We start from the raw sequence: 23,074 nt of genomic DNA on the forward strand, positions 1-23,074 counted from the left end.
GGCCATGCTAAATTGCCCGTAGTGTCCTAAAAAAACGTAAGGTTAAGGGGGGGTTGTTGGGTTACGGGTATAGGGTGGATACGTGGGTTTGAGTAGGGTGATCATTGCTCGGCACAACATCGAGGGCCGAAGGGCCTGTTCTGTGCTGTACTGTTCTATCTATGTGCAGGATAGGCCGATTGGCCATGCTAAATTGCCCCTTAATTGGAACAAATGAATTGGGTACTCTAAATTTAAAAAAGAAAATCTTGGACAGATGACCAGTATTCCCCCAGATATCTGACTTTTCCACATCCACGAATCTTTACCTATTTCCACCACAATAGAAAGCAAGATAAAGTTTGTAACTGGATCCATAATGCAGGGCCAAGTATTATTCAAGTTTGCAGCAAAATGATAGAGAATTAGATTAATGTACTGCCTTGGAATGTCACTGTTTATGTGAGAGGCAGATTATCTGTTGCTAAATCTGTTATACAAGTTAGTTAACATTCCCTATTAATCAAGTGGAGCGATCGTACTGATGTAGTGCTCAGGTATTCACATAAATGGTTCTCTTTCTGAATCCAATTCTGAGACTAAGAATAATATTTAGAGGTCAGGTTAAAAGAAATGTAGGACGAGCATAAAAGAAACAAAAACGTGTGTGTACAAAGAAAGAACTGCTTGCTCAGGGTTTTCCAAGAGGTGATAGTTAAAAGTGGTTGGACAGGATGTTCTTCGCCTTTCCCTTTATGTGAGAGGCAGATTATCTGTTGGTAAATCTGTTATACAAGTTAGTTAACATTCATAGAACATAGAACAGTACAGCACAGAACAGGCCCTTCAGCCCTCGATGTTGTGCCGAGCAATGATCACCCTACTCAAACCCACGTATCCACCCTATATCCGCAACCCAACAACCCCCCCCCCTTAACCTTACTTTTTTAGGGCACTACGGGCAATTTAGCATGGCCAATCCACCTAACCCGCACATCTTTGGACTGTGGGAGGAAACCGGAGCACCCGGAGGAAACCCACGCACACACGGGGAGGACGTGCAGACTCCGCACAGACAGTGACCCAGCCGGGAACCGAACCTGAGACCCTGGAGCTGTGAAGCATTTATGCTAACCACCATGCTACCGTGCTGCCCCTAACTTGATTCACTATGAATCAAGTGGAGCGATCGTACTGATGTAGTGCTCAGGTATTCACATAAATGGTTCTCTTTCGGAATCCAATTCTGAGACTAAGAATAATATTTAGAGGTCAGGTTAAAAGAAATGTAGGACGAGCATAAAAGAAACAAAAACGTGCGTGTACCAAGAAAGAACTGCTTGCTCAGGGTTTTCCAAGAGGTGATAGTTAAAAGTGGTTGGACAGGATGTTCTTCGCCTTTCCCTCAAACACAATCCAGGGACCAGCTCAGATAATTTGGTTATATCTCGGCTAGCTAAACTCCAGTGGAGTTAGCATTGCCGCCCAGGATTCAGTGAGGGACGAGACAAAGGTCACAGCAGAACTGCCGTATCAACTTTGGATTTGGAGCAGCTGTAAAGTTTGTAAAGCCTCAGTGCTTCCACAGCAAATGTTGGCGTGGCATTAGCATGCAGCACTTTCCTTGTTGACCTTATACTCTTATCTGCCCTTGAAGGCCAATCATTTCCTCAAAATATCACCGACAGAATACGGGTCACAGAAAACCCACTCAAGCCATCAGTAACATCTTTCTGGGTGGGGCAAAGCAATTACAAAATTAACTCTGGCACAGGCTCCAATAGGTTCATACTTTCAACTCTTCAGCAATGAATGTTGCCTCCATGGTACTAGGGTCAAGGATATCTCGAGAGCAGTTACAGGACATTCTGGAGGGGGAGGGTAAACAGCCAGTGGTCGTGGTACACATTGGTACAAACAATATACCAGCAGAGGGCAGCAGAGCAGAGCTACTGATCAGCTGTTCTGGGGAAATTTGCATACGTGCAGTGCGGTCAGCCTAAATTGAAGGTGAACCTGCGAAGAAGACCCAAGGAGTTTGAGTAAAGGCAAGCAACCAGCAGAGGGCAGCAGAGCAGAGCTACTGATCAGCTGTTCTGGGGAAATTTGCATACGTGCAGTGCGGTCAGCCTAAATTGAAGGTGAACCTGCGAAGAAGACCCAAGGAGTTTGAGTAAAGGCAAGCAACCAGCAGAGGGCAGCAGAGCAGAGCTACTGATCAGCTGTTCTGGGGAAATTTGCATACGTGCAGTGCGGTCAGCCTAAATTGAAGGTGAACCTGCGAAGAAGACCCAAGGAGTTTGAGTAAAGGCAAGCAACCAGCAGAGGGCAGCAGAGCAGAGCTACTGATCAGCTGTTCTGGGGAAATTTGCATACGTGCAGTGCGGTCAGCCTAAATTGAAGGTGGACCTGCGAAGAAGACCCAAGGAGTTTGAGTAAAGGCAAGCAACCAGCAGAGGGCAGCAGAGCAGAGCTACTGATCAGCTGTTCTGGGGAAATTTGCATACGTCCAGTGCGGTCAGCCTAAGTTGAAGGTGGTTTGTGGAGGGGCTGTTGGCAAGTGACAGTTAAACCCGAAACACTTTGTGAGTGTTTCCCACCCTACCTCCTCCTCTAACCAACCCCCCCCACCCCACGGTGGTTGGGAAGCGGGAGCAGGGGCCTGTCGTGAAGGTGAGTGAGTGCCTTTAAATTTGCTTACCTTTCAGCGGGATCAGGGTTTGAGGTAATATCAGGTAAGCTCTTCCTTTCTTTTTCTTTTTCTTGTTTTTTTTTTTAATCTAGAGGGGATGTCAGGGAAGGCAGTACAATGCTCCTCCTGCAGAATGTTTGAGGTGAGGGACGCCGTCAGTGTCCCTGCTGATTTCATCTGTGGGAAGTGCACCCAACTCCAGCTCCTCAAAAACCGTGTTAGGGACCTGGAGCTTGAGCTGGATGAACTTCGGATCATTCGGGAGGCAGAGGGGGTCATAGATAGGAGCTTCAGGGAAGTAGTTACACCAAAGACTGGAGATAGATGGGTAACTGTAAGAGGGACTGGGAAGAAGCAGTCAGTGCAGGGACCCCCTGCGGTCGTTCCCCTGAGTAACAAGTATACCGTTTTGGATACTTGTGGGGGGGACGACTTACCAGGGGTAAGCCATGGGGTACGGGCCTCTGGCACGGAGTCTGTCCCTGTTGCTCAGAAGGGAAGGGGGGAAAGGAGTAGAACATTAGTAATTGGGGACTCAATAGTCAGGGGCACAGATAGGAGATTTTGTGGGAGCGAGAGAGACTCACGTTTGGTATGTTGCCTCCCAGGTGCAAGGGTACGTGATGTCTCGGATCGTGTTTTCCGGGTCCTTAAGGGGGAGGGGGAGCAGCCCCAAGTCGTAGTCCACATTGGCACTAACGACATAGGTAGGAAAGGGGACAAGGATGTCAGGCAGGCCTTTAGGGAGCTAGGATGGAAGCTCAGAGCGAGAACAAACAGAGTTGTTATCTCTGGGTTGTTGCCCGTGCCACGTGATAGTGAGATGAGGAATAGGGAGAGAGAGCAATTAAACACGTGGCTACAGGGATGGTGCAGGCGGGAGGGATTCAGATTTCTGGATAACTGGGGCTCTTTCTGGGGAAGGTGGGACCTCTATAGACAGGATGGTCTACATCTGAACCTGAGGGGCACCAATATCCTGGGGGGGAGATTTGTTAGTACTCTTTGGGGGGGTTTAAACTAATTCAGCAGGGGCATGGGAACCTGGATTGTAGTTTTGGGGTGCGAGAGATTGAGAGGAGAGAGGTCAGGAGCACAGTTTTGACTTCGCAGGAGGGCGGCAGTGTTCAGGTCTGTGGTTTGAAGTGTGTCTATTTCAATGCCAGGAGTATACGAAATAAGGTAGGGGAACTGGCAGCATGGGTTGGTACCTGGGACTTCGATGTTGTGGCCATTTCAGAGACATGGATAGAGCAGGGACAGGAATGGTTGTTGCAGGTTCCGGGGTTTAGGTGCTTTAGTAAGGTCAGAGAAGGGGGCAAAAGAGGGGGAGGTGTGGCGCTGCTAGTCAAGGACAGTATTACGGTGGTAGAAAGGATGCAAGATGGGGACTCTTCTTCCGAGGTAGTATGGGCTGAGGTTAGAAACAGGAAAGGAGAGGTCACCCTGTTGGGAGTTTTCTATAGGCCACCTAATAGTTCTAGAGATGTAGAGGAAAGGATGGCGAAGATGATTCTGGAAAAGAGCGAAAGTAACAGGGTAGTTGTTATGGGAGACTTTAACTTTCCTAATATTGACTGGAAAAGATATAGTTCGAGTACATTGGATGGGTCGTTCTTTGTACAATGTGTGCAGGAGGGTTTTCTGACACAATATGTTGACAGGCCAACAAGAGGTGAGGCCACTTTGGATTTGGTTTTGGGTAATGAACCAGGCCAGGTGTTAGATCTGGAGGTAGGTGAACACTTTGGAGACAGTGACCACAATTCGGTGACCTTTACGTTAGTGATGGAAAGGGATAAGTATACCCCGCAGAGCAAGAGTTATAGCTGGGGGAAGGGCAATTATGATGCCATTAGACATAACTTAGGATGTGTTGGTTGGAGAAGTAGGCTGCAAGGGTTGGGCACACTGGATATGTGGAGCTTGTTCAAGGAACAGCTATTGCATGTTCTTGATAAGTACGTACCAGTCAGGCAGGGAGGAAGGGGTCGAGCGAGGGAACCGTGGTTTACCAAAGAAGTGGAATCTCTTGTTAAGAGGAAGAAGGAGGCCTATGTGAAGATGAGGCGTGAAGTTTCAGTTGGGGCGCTTGATAGTTACAAGGAAGCGAGGAAGGATCTAAAGAGAGAGCTGAGACTAGCAAGGAGGGGACATGAGAAGTCTTTGGCAGGTAGGATCAAGGAAAACCCAAAAGCTTTCTATAGGTATGTCAGGAATAAAAGAATGACTAGGGTAAGAGTAGGGCCAGTCAAGGACAGTGGTGGGAAGTTGTGTGTGGAGGCTGAGGAGATAAGCGAGATACTAAATGAATACTTTTCGTCAGTATTCACTCAAGAAAAAGATAATATTGTGGAGGAGAATGCTGAGACCCAGGCTATTAGAATAGATGGCATTGAGGTGCGTAGGGAAGAAGTGTTGGCAATTCTGGACAAGGTGAAAATAGATAAGTCCCCGGGGCCGGATGGGATTTATCCTAGGATTCTCTGGGAAGCCAGGGAAGAGATTGCTGAGCCTTTGGCTTTGATTTTTAGGTCATCATTGGCTACAGGAATAGTGCCAGAGGACTGGAGGATAGCAAATGTGGTCCCTTTGTTCAAGAAGGGGAGTAGAGATAACCCCGGTAACTATAGGCCGGTGAGCCTAACGTCTGTGGTGGGTAAAGTCTTGGAGAGGATTATAAAAGATACGATTTATAATCATCTAGATAGGAATAATATGATTAGGAATAGTCAGCATGGTTTTGTGAAGGGTAGGTCATGCCTCACAAACCTTATCGAGTTCTTTGAGAAGGTGACTGAACAGGTAGACGAGGGTAGAGCAGTTGATGTGGTGTATATGGATTTCAGTAAAGCGTTTGATAAGGTTCCCCACGGTCGGCTATTGCAGAAAATACGGAGGCTGGGGATTGAGGGTGATTTAGAGATGTGGATCAGAAATTGGCTAGTTGAAAGAAGACAGAGAGTGGTAGTTGATGGGAAATGTTCAGAATGGAGTTCAGTTACGAGTGGCGTACCACAAGGATCTGTTCTGGGGCCGTTGCTGTTTGTCATTTTTATAAATGACCTAGAGGAGGGCGCAGAAGGATGGGTGAGTAAATTTGCAGACGACACTAAAGTCGGTGGAGTTGTAGACAGTGCGGAAGGATGTTGCAGGTTACAGAGGGACATAGATAAGCTGCAGAGCTGGGCTGAGAGAAGGCAAATGGAGTTTAATGTGGAGAAGTGTGAGGTGATTCACTTTGGAAAGAATAACAGGAATGCGGGATATTTGGCTAATGGTAAAATTCTTGGTAGTGTGGATGAGCAGAGGGATCTCGGTGTCCATGTACATAGATCCCTGAAAGTTGCCACCCAGGTTGATAGGGTTGTGAAGAAGGCCTATGGTGTGTTGGCCTTTATTGGTAGAGGGATTGAGTTCCGGAGCCATGAGGTCATGATGCAGCTGTACCAAACTCTAGTACGGCCGCATTTGGAGTATTGCGTACAGTTCTGGTCGCCTCATTATAGGAAGGACGTGGAAGCTTTGGAACGGGTGCAGAGGAGATTTACCAGGATGTTGCCTGGTATGGAGGGAAAATCTTATGAGGAAAAGCTGATGGACTTGAGGTTGTTTTCGTTAGAGAGAAGAAGGTTAAGAGGTGACTTAATAGAGGCATACAAAATGATCAGAGGGTTAGATAGGGTGGACAGCGAGAGCCTTCTCCCGCGGATGGAGGTGGCTAGCACGAGGGGACATAGCCTTAAATTGAGGGGTAATAGATATAGGACAGAGGTCAGAGGTGGGTTTTTTACGCAAAGAGTGGTGAGGCCGTGGAATGCCCTACCTGCAACAGTAGTGAACTCGCCAACATTGAGGGCATTTAAAAATTTATTGGATAAGCATATGGATGATAAGGGCATAGTGTAGGTTAGATGGCCTTTAGTTTTTTTTTTCCATGTCGGTGCAACATCGAGGGCCGAAGGGCCTGTACTGCACTGTATCGTTCTATGTTCTATGTTCTATGTTCTATATCAAAAAGGGATGAGGTCCTCAAAGCAGAATACAGGGAGAAGCAGAATAAAAGCAAGGAAGTGATGCTACACCTCTACAAATCATTGATCAGACTAAATTTGGAGTATTGTGTTCAGTTCTGGGCACCTTATTTAAGGAAGGATGTTAAAGCCCTGGAGAGAGCGCAGAGGAGATTCACTAGAATGATACCAGGAATGAGGAATTTTAGTTAGACGAAAAGAATGGAGAAATTGGACTTATTTTCCTTGGAGATTAGATTAAGAGACCACCTTATTAAGGTGTTCAAAATTCTGAACAATTTTGACAAGGTAAAGAAGGATATTCAGCTTCCACTAGTTGGTATGTCAGTGACTAGGGGACCACAGTTTCAAGATGGTCAGCAAGAGAGCTCGGAGTGAGATGCGGAGAAACTTTTACTCTGAGAGTTGCTGTGGTTTGGAATGTGCTGCCTGGGAGATTGGTGGAGGCGGATTCTATGGGAGGTTTCAAAAGAGAGCTGGACATATATTTGAAAGTGATGAATTTAGAGGGTTCCAGAGATGGGGCTTGGGAATGGGACTAGCTAGGTTACTCTTTTGGGAGCCGGTGCAGACACGATTGACTGAATGGCCTCCTTCTGTGCTGTAAATAACAAACAAACTAAACGTAGCTAGTTGGGTTGATGAGGCGGAGCCAGTATATGTGGTTTATTTTGAGTTTCAGAAGGCTTTTGACAAAGTCCCGCATAAGAGATTAGCGTTTAAAATTAAAGCGCACAGGATTAGGGGCAGTGTATTGAGATGGATAGAAAACTGGTTGACAGACAGGAAACAAAGAGTAGTAATTAACGGGCATTTTTCAAATTGGCAGGCAGGGACGATAGGGTACTACAGGGAATGGTGCTGGGACACCAGCCACTCACAATATATATTAATGATTTATTGAGGGAACAAATGTAATATCCAAATTTACAGATTACACAAAATTGGGTGGGAGAGTGAGCTGTAAAGAGGATGCAAAGATCCTTCAGTGTGAATTGAACAAGTTGAGTGAAGGGGCAAATGAATGCCAGATGCAGCATAGTTTGGAGGAATGCAAGGTCATCCACTTTGGTAGCAAAAACAGGAAGACAGACTATTATCTGAATGACAATAAATTAGGAGAGGGAAATGTGCAATGAGACCTGGGTGTCCTCGTACACCAGTCACTGAAGGTAAGCATGCAGGTACAGCAGGCAGTAAAGAAGACAAATGGTATGTGGCCTGCATTGTGAGAGGATTCGAGAACAGGAGCAGGAATGTCTTGCTGCAATAATACAGGGCCTTGGTGAGGCCACACCTGGAATAGTGAGAAACGTTTTGATCCCCTTATGAGCAAAGATGTTGTTGCTATTGAGCGAGTGCAGCGAAGGTTTACCAGACTGATTCCTGGGATGGCGGGATTTCAAAGAGACATTGATAGGATGCAGAGCTGGGCAGATGGAGTTTAACCCTGTTAAGTGCGAGGTGATTCATTTTGGTAGAAAAAATTTGAATGCGGATTACAGGGTCAACGGCAGGGTTCTGAGGAATGTGGAGGAACAGAGAGATCTTGGGGTTCATGTCCACAGATCTCTGAAAGTTGCCACTCAAGTGGATAGAGCCGTGAAGAAGGCTTATAGTGTGTTCGCGTTTATTAATAGGGGGCTTGAATTTAAGAGCCGCGGGGTTGTGCTGCAACTATACATGACCCTGGTGAGACCACATTTGGAGTATTGTGTGTAGTTCTGGTCACCTCACTATAGGAAGGATGTGGAAGCATTGGAAAGGGTGCAAAGGAGATTTACCAGGATGCTGCCTGGTTTGCAGGATAGGTCTTATGAGGAAAGGTTGAGGGAGCTAGGGCTTTTCTCTTTGAAGCGGAGGAGGATGAGAGGCGACTTAATAGAGGTTTATAAGATGATGAGGGGGCTAAATAGAGTGGATGCACAGAGATTATTTCCTCGGGTGGATGTAGCTGTTACAAGGGGGCATAACTATAAGATTCAGGGTGGGAGATATAGGAGGGATATCAGAGGTAGGTTCTTTACTCAGAGAGTGGTTAGAATGTGGAATGGACTGCCTGCTGTGATAGTGGATTCGGACACTTTAGGAACTTTCAAGCGGTTATTGGATAGGCACATGGAGCACACCAGAATGACAGAATGGGACAGAACGGGAGCAAAGTGGGATCTTGGTTTCGAACAATGCTCGGCACAGCATCGAGGGCCGAAGGACCTGTTCTGTGCTGTACTGTTCTATGTTCTATGACTGACGTACGAGGAGAGATTGAGTCGGTTAGGATTGTAATCGCTGAAGTTCAGAAGGGGGGGTGGTATCTCATAGAAACCGATAAAATTCTAACAGGACAAGACAGGGCAGATGAGGAAGGGTGTTCCCAATGCTGGGAGTGTCCAGAACCAGGGGTCACAGTCTGAGGACACGGGGCAGACCTCTTCAGATAGAGATGAGGAGATACTTCTTCACCCAGAGAGTGATAGGTCTGTCAAATTCGTTACCACAGGGAGTAGTTAGATATAGCACTTGGGGCGATGAGGATCAAAGAATATGGGGGTGGGAGGAGAGAGAGTGAGTGGGATTAGGCTATTGAATAGGACGATCAGCCATGATCATAATGAATGTCAGAGCAGGCTCAATGGGTTGAATGGTCTCCTTCTGCTCCTGTTTTCTATGTTTCTACGGTCAAAAGGGAAATGATTCACAAACCAGCTGAGCTGGAAAAATAACCCTTCTCTAAATGTATTTATTTATTTTAGGACTGGGTACCTCGTTCAATGGATGTTGCCAAGCCCAGGAACGCATTGAAACATTATGGGAATAGTCAGCAAAACCTTGTGTCTTAATTAAAGAAGTGTGCCGTCAGGCACAGGACAGAAGTGGAGCACACTCAGTAGATTAATCCTGGCAACCAAAACATGCTTAATTACATCTTCAGTGCAAGACGCAGAAGGTTAAACTAAAGACATGCCTCTCAGTTGGGGATTGATCAGAAAGATTTATCTGATGCAACATGGGTGGTGCGTTAACATCTAAAATTTGTCAGTTGTCTAACCAGCACGGGAGCATAGTGGTTAGCACTGTGGCTTCACAGCGCCAGGCTCTCGTCTGAGCATTGGGGCTCAATGTTGGGCCTCCAACCATTTTGATTGAATCACAACAACTAAATGTAACAAACTGAGGGTCAAATTCTGCTCCTATGTCTGATGGTCTTATGGACCTGTCCAACCTTAAGGGCAGCACGGTAGCACAGGTGGATAGCACTGTGGCTTCACAGCGCCAGGGTCCCAGATACGATTCCCTGCTGGGTCACTGTCTGTGGGGAGTCTGCACGCTCTCCCGGTTTCCCCCCCACAGTCCAAAGACATGCAGGTTAGATGGATTGGCCATGCTAAATTGTCCTTTGTGTCCAAAAAAGGTTAGATGGGGTTTTTGGGTTAAGGGGTAGAGTTGAAGTGAGGGCTTAAGTGGGTCGGTGCAGACTCGATGGGCCGAATGGTCTCCTTCTGCACTGTATGTTCTATGTTCTACGTTCTATTAACCGGCAGCTAAAGTGGGGGCCAAGAACACACACACAACTCTTCCTGGCGTCTTATCGTCCGTGGCAGGAATTACAGTGGTGATGGACCTGTGCGTGATCTGGATTCCTACATGGCTTTTAGAGAGAACACTGGTGGATTCAGAATTCATAACTTTTAAAGTGGAAGTTGAAAAAACTTAAAAATAAAGTGTGAGAGAAAAGGGCAGGCAAATGTGGCTGAGTGGTTATACTTTTCAAAGAGTCAGTGCAGGTGTGATAAACTGAATGGCCTCCTTTGCACTCTATGAATTCTAGAATTATAAAGGGGCTGTAATCGGCAAATTTAAGATTTACAACACTGACTCTCTTGTAGATCTGGAAAAAGTCAATATGAAATTCTTGATAAGTAATACACTAAACTAAAAGAAGTTGGAAGCACACACTCGCAGCACAGAAGGCTACCATTCAGCCCATCACAGCCGTACCAGGTCTCTGAATGCGAATATTCGCATTCTCCTGCTCTTCCTCAATAGACCTGCACCTTTTTCAGTTTAAAAAAAAAGAGATTTAGCTGCCTTTGGAAAGTAACTGTTGAATCTGCATCCACCAGTCTTTTAGTCGATGCACCTCAAATCCCAACAACCTATCCAGTAAAATAAAAATCTCTCCTCTTCTTTTTTCCAATTACTGTAAATGGACGGCTGCAGTTAATGACTCCCCCGTCAATGAAAACAAGTTTTCCCTTTGTACATTAGCAAAACCTTTTTGAAGATAAGTACCACAGAAATATACAGCACAGCAAGAGGCCATTCAGCCAGTCGTGCTTATGCTAGCTCTTTCAAAGCCCAGCCATGTTTAGCCCCACAACTCCACTTTTGGTCCATACCTCTGCAAGTTCCTCGCCCTCAAGCATCTTCCTAACTCCTTCTTAAAATTATTGATGCCATCAGATTTCACCACCTTTCTCTGATTCTGACCTCCAGATCTTTGGCACATTTTAAATCTATAGCCTCTTGTTATTGATCCAGTCGCCAGAGGCAACTGCCCATCTCGCTACAATCCTTCAACGAGAAAACCTCCACTGGGCCACCTCTTAACCTTCTATAATAAGAATAATCTTTATTGTCACAAGTAGGCTTACATTAACACTGCAATTAAGTTACTGTGAAAAGCCCCTAGTCGCCACATTCCGGCGCCTGTTCGGGTACATAGAGAATTCAGAATGTCCAATTCACCTAACAGCACGTCTTCGGGACTTGTGGGGGGAAATCAGAGCACCCGGAGGAAACCAACGCAGACACGGGGAGAACATGCAGACTCCGCACAGACAGTGACCCACGCCAGAAATTGAACCTGGGATCCTGGAGCTGTGAAGCAACAGTGCTACCGTGCTGCCCTAATCTCTGATCCAAAGAGAGCTTTTATATTTTGCCAATCTCGTCCAGTCATTCCCTGGTAACAGTCTGGTAAACCTCCTCTGTACTCTTTCCAGGATCTCTGCATCTTTCCCAAAATGAGGTGCCCAGAATTGTTCCGATTACCCCCACCCCACCCCATTCCCTGCTAAATAATCCCATACTGCTTGAAGAAGAACACTGATAGAATTCCTAGTGTCTCAAGAGTCTCTCTTCATGATGTTAACACTTTTATAAATCTCTACACTTTTTTCCAGGCCTTCACATCCTTTCTGAAGTGAGATGTCCAGAATTGTACACAATACTCCAGCTGATTTATACAGGTTTAGCGTAATGTCCTTGCCTCAACACCCTACTTGTTAAACCAATGATCCATTATGCTTTTCTTCAACAGTTTCATTAATGTGTCCAGCCACTTGCAAAGGTTTATCTCAGTGAATTTTTTTTAAAAAGTTGTTCATGAGATGTTGATGTCGCTGGTGAGGCCAGCATTTATTTCCCACCCCTAATTGCCCCCTCTTCAAAGGGCATTTAGGAGTCAACCATATTACTGTGGGTTCAAAATCGCATATAGGCCAGACCAGGTAAAAACAGCAGATTTCCTTCCCTAAAGGGCAGCATTGATGGTTTTTTACGACAATCGGCAATGATTTTGTGGTCATCACTGCATTTTTTAATTCCAGATTTTTATTGAATTCAAGTTTCACCATCTGCCGTGGTGGGGTTTGAACCTGGGTCCCCAGAGCATTGCCCTGGGTCTATGGTTTACTAGTCCAGAGGCAATACCACTATGCCACCGCCTTCCCATAATTCTCAGGTCTCTCTCTTCCTTCAGCCACTTTAAAATTACGCCAAAATGATTGATTGACTTAATTTATGAACATTTCCAGGAAACGTATTGGGATGTACTGTTAATGTTACAAATGCCATGACAATTGAGCACCCGCTGTGATGGAAGAGCTGTTGATACTAACTGAGGAAATATTCAGGCGCATATATCAGAACCGATTTCCGCCTGTGTTGGGGAAGGCTGTGTAAGTCAGCATTTATACAAGGCAGGGTTTTGTGAACAAACCTATGTGTAGGACAGACTGGCTCTAGCTTCCTGCTTTGCAGAAAGATGTTCAACGAGTTAACATGTCCTCTTTGGAAATTTAACCTCAAAAACCTCTGACATGAGGATTGAACATTGAAGATTAGACGTTCTGAACATTGACTGTGGCAAAAGTGTCTATCAACTCAAAAGTTAATGTTTGAAAGAGCGAGGAGCCACTTCCAAAAGGTGAAATCATATATTGCCCCGCTATTAGAATAATAAAAGGATGGCAGGGTGTGAGGAGATGACATTCCCCATTTTCTATTCATGGTGAAATTACAAGTGTGTGATTGAAGAACACATTATGGCTTTGCTACCAATAGTGAGCAAAAGACATCTTTCTCCACTCAGGTCTCCCAGCTGCTAACTGAATTACAAGCACGAGGATCACTCCGCAAGTTGTGACCTCTAATGTTTGAGCACGTTTTTCCACAGGTTCCTCAATTACTGATATTTTTCTTTCAGTCATTCATCTGCCCCCCCCCTGCCCCCCCCCCCCCCCCCCAAAACTCTTATTCCTCATCACCAAAATAACCAGTTCTTAGGTTTTCGGAAGGAAAAGGAACTTCAATATAACAAACACACAAATCTTACAAATAATAAAAAGCATCAGAGTACTTACAAATCAATGGATCTGGATAAAATGCCAGACAATGTCAGTAGAATGCAGCCAAACGGTCCAATCTCAAACTAGAATGGAAAACACACAAAATTTACCGCCTGCTTTTGAAACTACTCAAAAAAGTCAGACAGATATTTTGATTAATAGGGACTTATTTTTTATACTTTCACGGGATATTCGTGTCACTGGCTAGGACAGCATTTTTATTGCTCATCCGCGTTGTCCTTGAGAAGGTGGCGGTGAGCTTCATTCTTGAACCGCTGAAATCTATGTGGTAACCGCCTATAGAACCAAAGGATGGTACTGAACAAAAAGACGCCATTCTGCCCCTCGTGTCTGGCTCTCTGAAAGAGCTAACAATTAGTCCCACTCCCCTTGCCTTTTCTCATAGAACTGTAACATTCTCCTTTTCAAGCATTTGTCCATTTTCCTTTGTAAAGTTATTATTGAATGTATTTCCACCACCTTTTCAGGCAATGCATTCCACCAATTGGAATGCATTGGAATGACAATTCGGAGTCAACGTAAGTGAATACTGTTGACAACTCTTTCTGTTCACACAGAAAGCCATGGAGGAGTTTGAGGCATGGTTATAGTGTAATTTTTGACCTGGAGCACAAGGTTTCTCTGCATCTTGGACTTCTTCATGCAGCATATTGCTGAGTCTGGCATGTGGAAGGAAAATCTAAAACAGAGCACGACATCCATCTGTAGATTTTCTGCTTACCCACTCAGTCAGCATTTTACAGCACAGAAAAAGACCCTTCGGCCCATCGTGTCTGCGCCAGCCATCAGACACCTATCTATGCTAATCCCATTTTCCAGCACTTGGTCTGTAGCCTTGTTATGCTTTGACGTTTCAGAGCTCATCTAAAACCTTCTTAAATGTTGAGGGTTCCTCCCTCTGCTACACATTCAGGCATTGAGATTTCCACCACCCTCTGGGTGAAAAAGGGTTTCCTCAAATTCCCCCTAACGTTCCTGCTCCTTACCGTAAATCTATGCCCCCTTGTTATTGACCCTTCTACTAAGGGGAACGGTTTCTTCCCTATCCACATCCCTCATAACTTTGCACACCTCGACGAGGTTCTCTCTCATCTTCCCTGCTTGAAGGAGAACATCCTGGTGAATCACCTCTGCACCCCTCCGCGTGCAATCACATCCTTCTTATAGAGTGGCGACCAGAACTACGCACAATACTCCATCATACAGCTTCATCATAATCTCCCTGTTCTTATATTCTATGCCTCGGCTATTTAAGGCAAATATCCCATATGCCTTTTTAGCGTCCTTATCTCGCCTGCTGCTTTCAGGGATCTTTGTACATGCAGCCCAAGGTACCTCTGGTCCTCTGCACTTCCTAGCATCCTACCGTCATTGTGTATTCCCTTGCCTAGTTAATCCTCACAAGTTTTATCACCTCAGTTTCAGGCTTCATTTCCGGCTGGTTTAGCAAACGGCTAAATCGCTGGCTTTGAAAGCAGACTAAGGCAGGCCAGCAGCACGGTTCAATTCCCGTACCAGCCTCCCCGAACAGGCGCCGGAATGTGGCGACTAGGGGCTTTTCACAGTAACTTCATTGAAGCCTACTTGTGACTATAAGCTATTTTCATTTCATTTTCATTTAGGTTCATTTGCCACTGTTCTGTCTACCTAGCCTGTAATCCAAGGCTTTCCTCCTCACTACTTACCACACCACCAAGTTTTGCGTCATCTGAAACTTACTGATTATACACCCCACACGTGTATGCCAAGATCATTCATGATCATTAATTACAAACAAAACAGCAAGGGATGCAGCACCGATCCCTGCAGTACACCACTAGACACAGGCGTGTAATTACAAAGACATTCGCCCATCACCCTCTGCCTCTTGCCACTTAGCCAGTACTCCATGGCCCCGACAAAGGAGCTGTTAGCAGAGAGAAAGAGGTTACAGGTGGAATTTGATGTCGAATGCGAAGGCAGTGAACCAACTTTGTCGCTCATGGGGAGCATTTGAAGTGAATGGGAAGAAGGCCAGCCGTCTAATGGCTCACCAGCTGAGGTGACAGGCGGCCGCTCGAGAGATAGCCCCGGTTAAGGATGAGGGGGAGGGCTGGTGACTGTGCCGGACACCAGTATTGCCGCATTTGAGGTATTTTACCGGGGGCTGTATAAGTCAGAGCCCCCGGAAGCAAGCTCGGAGATGGAACAGTTTTCGGGCGGACTTAACTTCCCGGTGGTGGAGAGAGTGAGGGGACAGGGGCTAGAGGCACCGTTAGGCCTGGAGGTGGTTATGGAGTGTGTCAGTTCCATGCGACTGGGGAAGGAACCTGGGCAGAATGGTTTCCCAATGGAATTTTTCAAGCAGTTTGCAGCATCACTGGCATCACATTTATTGGGGATGTTCTCTCTGTCATTGGGGACCGCCAGCGGCAATATACCTGATCCCGAAGAGGGACGAGTATCCGGTGGAGTGTGGATCTTATAGGCCTATTTCTGTACTGAATACTGATGCAAAGGTGTTAGCTACGGTTTTGGCGAAACGTCTGGAGGGTTGTTTGCCGGAGGTGGTCTCCGAAGACCAGACTGGGTTTGTTTCAGGTCGATAGTTGTCAGGCAATATCAGGCAACTGTTGAACGTGGTCAGGTCCTAGTCTAGGGGAAAGGTGCCTGAAGTAATCATCTTCATGGAATGGAGGTACTTCTGGGGTTCTAGGGCAGCTTGGATTTGGGCAAACGTTTATTTCTTGGGTGAGGCTGTTATATAGCGCTCCCATGCTAAGTGTTCAGACTAACGCAGTGAGATCAGGGTATTTCCAGCTGTACAGACACACGGGAGATGTCCATTGCCCCCGTTGTTATTCGTGTTAGCAATTGAACCCTTGACCATCGCACTTAGGGTGTCAAATGAGTGGAGAGGTATTGAAAGGGAGAAAGGAACATTGAATCATAGAATCCATACAGTGCATTAGGTTTTTCGGCCCATCGGATCTGCACCAACCCTCTGAAAGAGCACCCTGTCCTATCCCCGTAACCCCACCAAATCTGTACATCTTTGGACACTTAGGGGCAATCATTTTAGCATGGCCAATCCACCTAAGCTGCACAGCTTTGAAATGTGGGAGGAAACCGGTGCACCCGGAGAAAACCCATGCAGACATGGGGAGAATGTGCAAGCTCCAGTCACCCAAGGCCGGAATTGAACCCGGGACCCTGGCGCTGTGAAGCAAATGGTAACCACTGTGCCGCCTTTGGGTGTCCCTTTATGCAGACGACCTGTTGCTGTATGTTTCAGACCCACTACCCTGTATGGGGAAGATAATGGAACTGTTGAGGGAGTTTGGATCCTTCTCAGGATAACAAACTAAATGTGAGCCGGAGCAAAATATTTCCGCTTCCCCCGGCCAAACTCACAACGAACCTGGTAGTGGTGGCATTTCTAAAACTCTGGAATCAATTCACACAACACCAAAGATTGGAGGCAAGTCAGTACTGTCACCAATCTGCGGAAACCATAGATTTGCACCTTCTGGGATACATGCAACGCACATGATTTGGAATAGGGAGGTGGCTGAGAGGTTTAGGGATCTGTTTGTAGAGGGTAGGTTCCCGGGATTGGAGGAGTTGAAGGAAAAACACCAACTCCCGAGCGGGAACGAGTTTAGATATATGCAGGTGCGTGATTTCGGTCGCAAAGCATTCCCCCAGTTGCCAAGATATACACTGATGGATAGGATGCTATTTTGTGATGAGCTGGGGGAAGGGAAGATATCGGACATATATGGTTGGTTGCCGGAGACAGGGAAGATTACGTTAGAAGAATTAAGGGGTAGTGGGAGGAGGAATTCGACCTGAGGCCGGAGGGAGGGGCCTGGACTCGAGTGAGATTTTGCATAAGACAAATTCTTCTTCATCTCCGACTGTAAAAGATTAAATATGCCATTAGGGGTCAGAGGAAGGGTTTTATTCCAGGTGGAAGCTTTATATAAATATCTGTTTGCAGCCAGTAATTAGTGGGGCAGCCGGTCAGGGGGCTTTGGGCTCTGGGGTTATCATAGTTGGTCTGGAAAAACAAAAAATGACAAACTGTAACATATTTGAGAGTCTTTTATATGTTTGTGAAATTTTTTGCATTATTTGGAATAAACATATATATTTTTTAATGAGTGTATTGTCCCTTAGCCACCTGGCCACAGTGCCTGGCACACCCATTCAGTTTAGCTCACGTAGGTACTGCCAGCAAATAGGTAACAGATTGAAAAACTTCAAGGAGGCACAGTAAAATTATCTCTGAAGAAAGTTCACAAACTTTAGCAGCTCAACCAGTGTGAGAAGCAGAAACATCAGTTGCCAGCTCTGATGAAGTTTGTGACTTTATTTAAGTGCTAGGTGTTTGCCATTGGCCATTGTGAACCCTGAATCTTGTGCTCCCCCCGTCCATCCCCTGAAAGAAGTTGTGCCTGTTAACTGACTGGAGTGAGGACAGGAGCAGACTCATCCTTGTAGAACCCAAAGTGAGCATCAGTCAGCAGCTTACTGACAGGGTGACCCAACTCTTGCTGAGAAAATTAAGGGACAGACTGTCTTAGAAGTCTGTACGAGCTGGGTGGTGTGGGAGGGATGCCCTGTCAGACTGGGGGGAGGGGGGGTTTGAAGAACTCTGGGACATTCCACCTGTCAGAGAATGACAGCACATCATTGCCGCCAATGCCACTGAGGAAATAATAATAATCTTTATTAGCGCCACAAGTAGGCTTACATTAACACCGCAATGAAGTTACTGTGAAAAACCCCTAGTCGCCACATTCCGGCGCCTGTCCGGGGAGGCTGGTACGGGAATCGAACCGTGCTGCTGGCCTGCTTGGTCTGCTTTAAAAGCCAGCGATTTAGCCTTGTGAGCTAAACCAGCCCCTATTCCGGCGCCTGTTCGGGTACACAGAGGGAGAATTCAGAATGTCCAATTCACCTAACAGCATGTCTTTCGGGACTTGTGGGAGAAAACCGGAGTAGCCGGAGGAAACCCACGCAGACACTGGGCAAACGTGTCCCAGACACTGAGTGTCTTCGAACAAGGGAACCCAAATTACCCTCAAAGCTAACCCCAGGAGCAGCCCATAAGCACCCAGACAGGGTTTGCTTTTCAGACGTCCACATGCCGAGTCCCATACCCGCCACTGGGTGGATACTAGGAACAGCAGGATGAGACCCGGCGGGATCCCCACACACCACCCCTCGTCACCAAACCTGCAATGGGGAGGACATAAATCTGCATTTTGAAAGCCTCCAGACATTCAAGATGCAGAAATCTCTCATGGAAGATAGGAAATCTCACTTTTGAGGTCCTGAGGAATGCGGTGATGGAGTAGGAGACATTGTAATGAGTCTCCCAGTTCAACACAGAGAATGGGGGAAGCAGGATGTAGAACAATGTAGCCGAGACTCAGACTGTCAAGAGAAATTTCAGAGGGACAGTCAACGCAGTAATATCGAGCATAATTTGGGGAGGATGTCGTATGGTGACATTTTCACTGGACTAGAATCCAGAGGCCTTAATCTATCACGGCAGATGGTTAAATTTGAATTCAATAAAAATCTGGAATTAAAAGTCTAATGATGACCATGAAAAACCATTGTCAATTGTTGTTAAAAAGATCCGATTTACTAATGTCCAGGGAAGGAGACCTGCCACCTTACCCAGTCTGGCCTCGCTGCATCTCCAGGAATGTTAAACATTAAGTCAGACAGATTTTTAATCAGAATGGGAATCAAGAGTTATGAAGAAAGTAGTGTTGAGAATTATCACATCAGATCAGTCATAATCTCATTAAATGGAGAACCATACTTAATGTCTTATGGAACAGGTTGAACACCGCTTGTAGGAAGCACAGAGGGTGGCAAGGGCCCAGATTTTCCTCTGGATGGGAGCTTCAGTTGACTACTGGTCAAGCTGACCAACTCCTTCAAGATATAACAGCTAGACTAGGTCAGCAGTAGGTAGTGAGAGAGCCAAAAAGTGGAAAAAACATACTTGACCTCAACCTCATCAACCTGCTGGCCACAGGTGCATCTGCCCACGAAAATATCAGTAGAGAATCCTTGTTGAGACAAATTCCCTGTCATGTGAGAGTACCTTTAAGAAATGAGTGTTTACTACTGCAGTGATGTCAGAGAGTGGGTGGCGCTGGGCTGATTGTCAGCTTTTTACTTTCGTTTTAGGCCGTTTGCTGCAGGTTGTGTTTTAGTGTTGGAGCTGAAGCCAAACCAAGCAGGTGTACTGCTCTTCTCTCTGCCATCAAAAGACTATCGCTTGATGAATTCAGAATTATAAATGTTTTCAGTAGTGACGTTAACCTGATGTGCTTCTGATAAAGGTTTTGATTTTAGGTCGTATGGATGTTAAAAAGGAAAGCTTAAAAGTTTACTTAGTGTTGTAGTCTTTGAGGGTTGTATTTGAACTGATGGTTGCTAAGATGTTCACTGTATGTTTTAAAAAGTTTAACTCGAGTTCATAGAATAAACATTGTTTTGCTTTATAAAGTACTTCTCCATTTCTGCTGTACCACACCTGTAGAGTGGGCCATGTGCTCCCCATACCACAATCTATTAAAAGTTGTGGGTCAGGTGAACTCCATGATACACTTTGGGATTCTCTAAACCCTGGCCCATAACATCCCACCTTCACATTGAGATACCCTCCATCATGTTATGTGGCACAGCCATCTTGCTAAACGGGATAGATTTTGAACAGATCCAGAAACTCAGGACTGGGAACCCATGAGGCACTGGGGGCCATCAGCAACAGCAGAATTGTAACCAGAATGTGTAAACTCATGGCCCAGCATATCTCCCCACTCTACCATTACCACCAAGACACGGAATCAACTCTGGGTGCAGAACGGAATGCCCAGAGCAACACCAAACATACCTAAAAGTGAGGTGTCAATCTGGTGAAGCTACCACACTGACGACTTGAGTGTCAAACAGCATAAGCAGCATGTGATAGACAGAGCCAAGTAATTCCACAACCAATGGAAAAAAAATTGAGAAAATAATAATCTTTATTATTGTCACAAGTAGGCTTACATTAACATGAAGTTACTGTGAAAAGTCCCTAGTCGCCATGATCCGACGCCAGTTCGGGTACACAGAGGGAGAATCAGAATTCTCAGTCAGTACGGGAATTGAGCCCGCGCTGCTGGCTTTGTTCTGCATTACAAACCAGCTGTCTCGCCCAGAGCTAAACAAGCCATCTATATATCAGGTCTCAAGTCTGGTAGACAATTTAATGGCTCACTGGAGAAGGCTGCCCCACAAATATCCCCACACTCAGAGATGGAGGAGTCCAGCACATCAGCGCAATACATTTGCATCAATCTTCAACCGGAAGTGCTGAGTGAATAATCCATCTCGGCTTTCCCGCAGGGCCCTAGCATCACTGGTTTTACATAGACATAGAATTTACAGTGCAGAAGGAGGCCATTCGGCCCATCGAGTCTGCACCGGCTCCTGGAAAGAGCACCCTACCCAAGGTTAACACCTCCACCCTATCCCCATAACCCAGCAACCCCACCCAACACTAAGGGCAATTTTGGACCCTATGGGCAATTTATCATGGCCAATCCACCTAACCTGCACATCTTTGGACTGTGGGAGGAAACCGGAGCACCCGGAGGAAACCCACGCACACACGGGGAGGATGTGCAGACTCCGCACAGACAGTGACCCAAGCTGGAATCGAACCTGGGACCCTGGAACTGTGAAGCGATTGTGCTATCCACAATGCTACCGTGCTGCCCTGTCAGGCCTTAGCTAATTAGATTCACTTCCCATAATATCAAGAAATAGCTGGGTCCTGACAGCATTGCGGCAATGGTACTGAAGACTAGTGCTCCAGAACTTGCAGCACCTCGAGCCAAGCTGTTCCAGTACAGCTACAACACTGGCACCTGCCCGGTAATGTGCACAATTGCCCAAGAACATTCTGTACACAAAAAGCAGGACAAATCCAACCCGGCCAATTAACATCCAAACTCACAACCGCTACCATCTAGAAGGACAAGGGCAGTAGATACATAGAAAGATAAACTCCTGGAAAATCCCCTCCAAGCAGTCACCGTTATGACTTGGAAATATATCGCCGTTCATTCAATGGGTCAAAATCCTGGAACTCCCTCCCCAAAAGCACTGTGGGTGCACCTACATCACATGGACTGTAGCGGTCCAAGGTAGCTCACCACCACCTTCTCAAGAGCAATTAGGGATGGCTCACAGCTCCCAAATCACACAAATTATTGTTATTTTTTTAAATAACGTCAGGCAAGACAAGAAAGGGTGCAGAGAGGTGGCGCTGGCTTACGGTAGAAGATCTGTTGACGGGTTTTTGAATGCTCATTGATTTGACCTTGTAACGTTAGCCATTGTGTTTAAAGGATGGGATCCAAGTCCCAGAAACCTACAAAATTCCTACTTTGATTAATTCCCGTCAGTGAGGCTCTAGATTGGTTAGATCATCATGCTCGCTACACCTCATGAAGGATGTATTGGGCTTGGAGTGAGCGCATTGCAAGTTCCTCAGGCTGACACCAGAGTTACCTAAGGAGGGACATTGCCTCTTTTTAAGGAAGCATTAGATCAATATTTAAAATGGAGAAAGACACAGGAGGGGCTAATGGGATTGGTTTTGGGATCGCTAGACTGAACGGCAGTGCTATGAACGTCTCAGATTCTACGGGAAAACGTTTCTCCAGCAGCTCACTGCAAATATTTAGAAGAACAGATAATTGGACAATTTAAACATGCAAGTAAGCATAAAAAATGAGCCTAATTTTGATACCAGCAACAACATACACACAGTGGCCTCTGTGCTCCACAAAGGATGTCACACACATCACCAGTAAAATTTGGCTCTTTCACTATTTACTCCAAAGATGACACTGCAGTTTATTGCCCAGGCTGTGTGACAGGAATTGCAGCTTCTTCCAGCAAATACCCACACGCTTCACTGACCTCTGCATGATGCAGTCTGCAAGTACCCCTGACGTCTCTCAACAACACCACGAGGGAAGGGAAAGAGGCAAGGAGGGAAAGAGGTAAGGAGGGAAAGAGGCAAGGAGGCAAGGAGGGAAGGAGAATAGCTTGCATTTATGTCATGCTTTAAATACAAGACATCCCAAGCACTTTTGCAGGAAGATAATCGGACTTAAGGCACGGAGACAAAGAAAGAGAAATAAACTGAAAGTTGGTAAAAGTGGTTTGCTGTTAAGCGTGGCTTCAAGGAGGAGAGTAGTGGAGAGGCAAAGAGGGAATTCTCAAGCTTATGGTGGAGACAGCTGAAGGTACGGCTGTCAATTATGGATCAAAGGGAATAACTAAAGTTGGAGGATACAGAATTCCGGGCAGTTGTAGGGCTGGTGGAGCTTACAGAGATGGGGAAAGATGAGGAAATTAAAGAGTTGACAATTTTCAAACGGATGTGTTAACGAGGCAGAAGCTAATTTAGGTCAGTGAACATGGTGTTGGATGTGTGAGTTGGTACAAGCAAGGATGCACGGTTAATTTTATATTAGCTCAAGCTTAATATTTTGCCAACACATCTGATAAAAGGTTCCCATCCTAAACCTGAAACTACCTTTGTGAGTTAACAGGGGGAAAGAAAAAATCAAGAGTCCACTTTTGGGCTGCAGCGCTTCGGTGAGGAACACCTGTAAAGGAAGAGTACTGGCGGATTCAGGCACGCT

The 23,074-nt window shown here is 46.0% G+C and overlaps 1 protein-coding gene across 1 annotated transcript in view; it reads right to left on the reverse strand.

The window, feature by feature from the left end:
* Positions 1-23,074, reverse strand: part of mindy4 (MINDY lysine 48 deubiquitinase 4) — a 189,425-nt gene that overhangs the window by 64,183 nt on the left and 102,168 nt on the right. The window contains exon 10 of the mRNA XM_038796467.1: positions 13,353-13,420. Within this exon, the coding sequence (XP_038652395.1) occupies positions 13,353-13,420 (68 nt within the window). The remainder of the gene's footprint in view (positions 1-13,352; positions 13,421-23,074) is intronic.

The sequence above is a fragment of the Scyliorhinus canicula genome, chromosome 5 (assembly GCF_902713615.1).
Source record: "Scyliorhinus canicula chromosome 5, sScyCan1.1, whole genome shotgun sequence".
NCBI classification, from domain to species: Eukaryota; Metazoa; Chordata; class Chondrichthyes; order Carcharhiniformes; family Scyliorhinidae; genus Scyliorhinus; species Scyliorhinus canicula.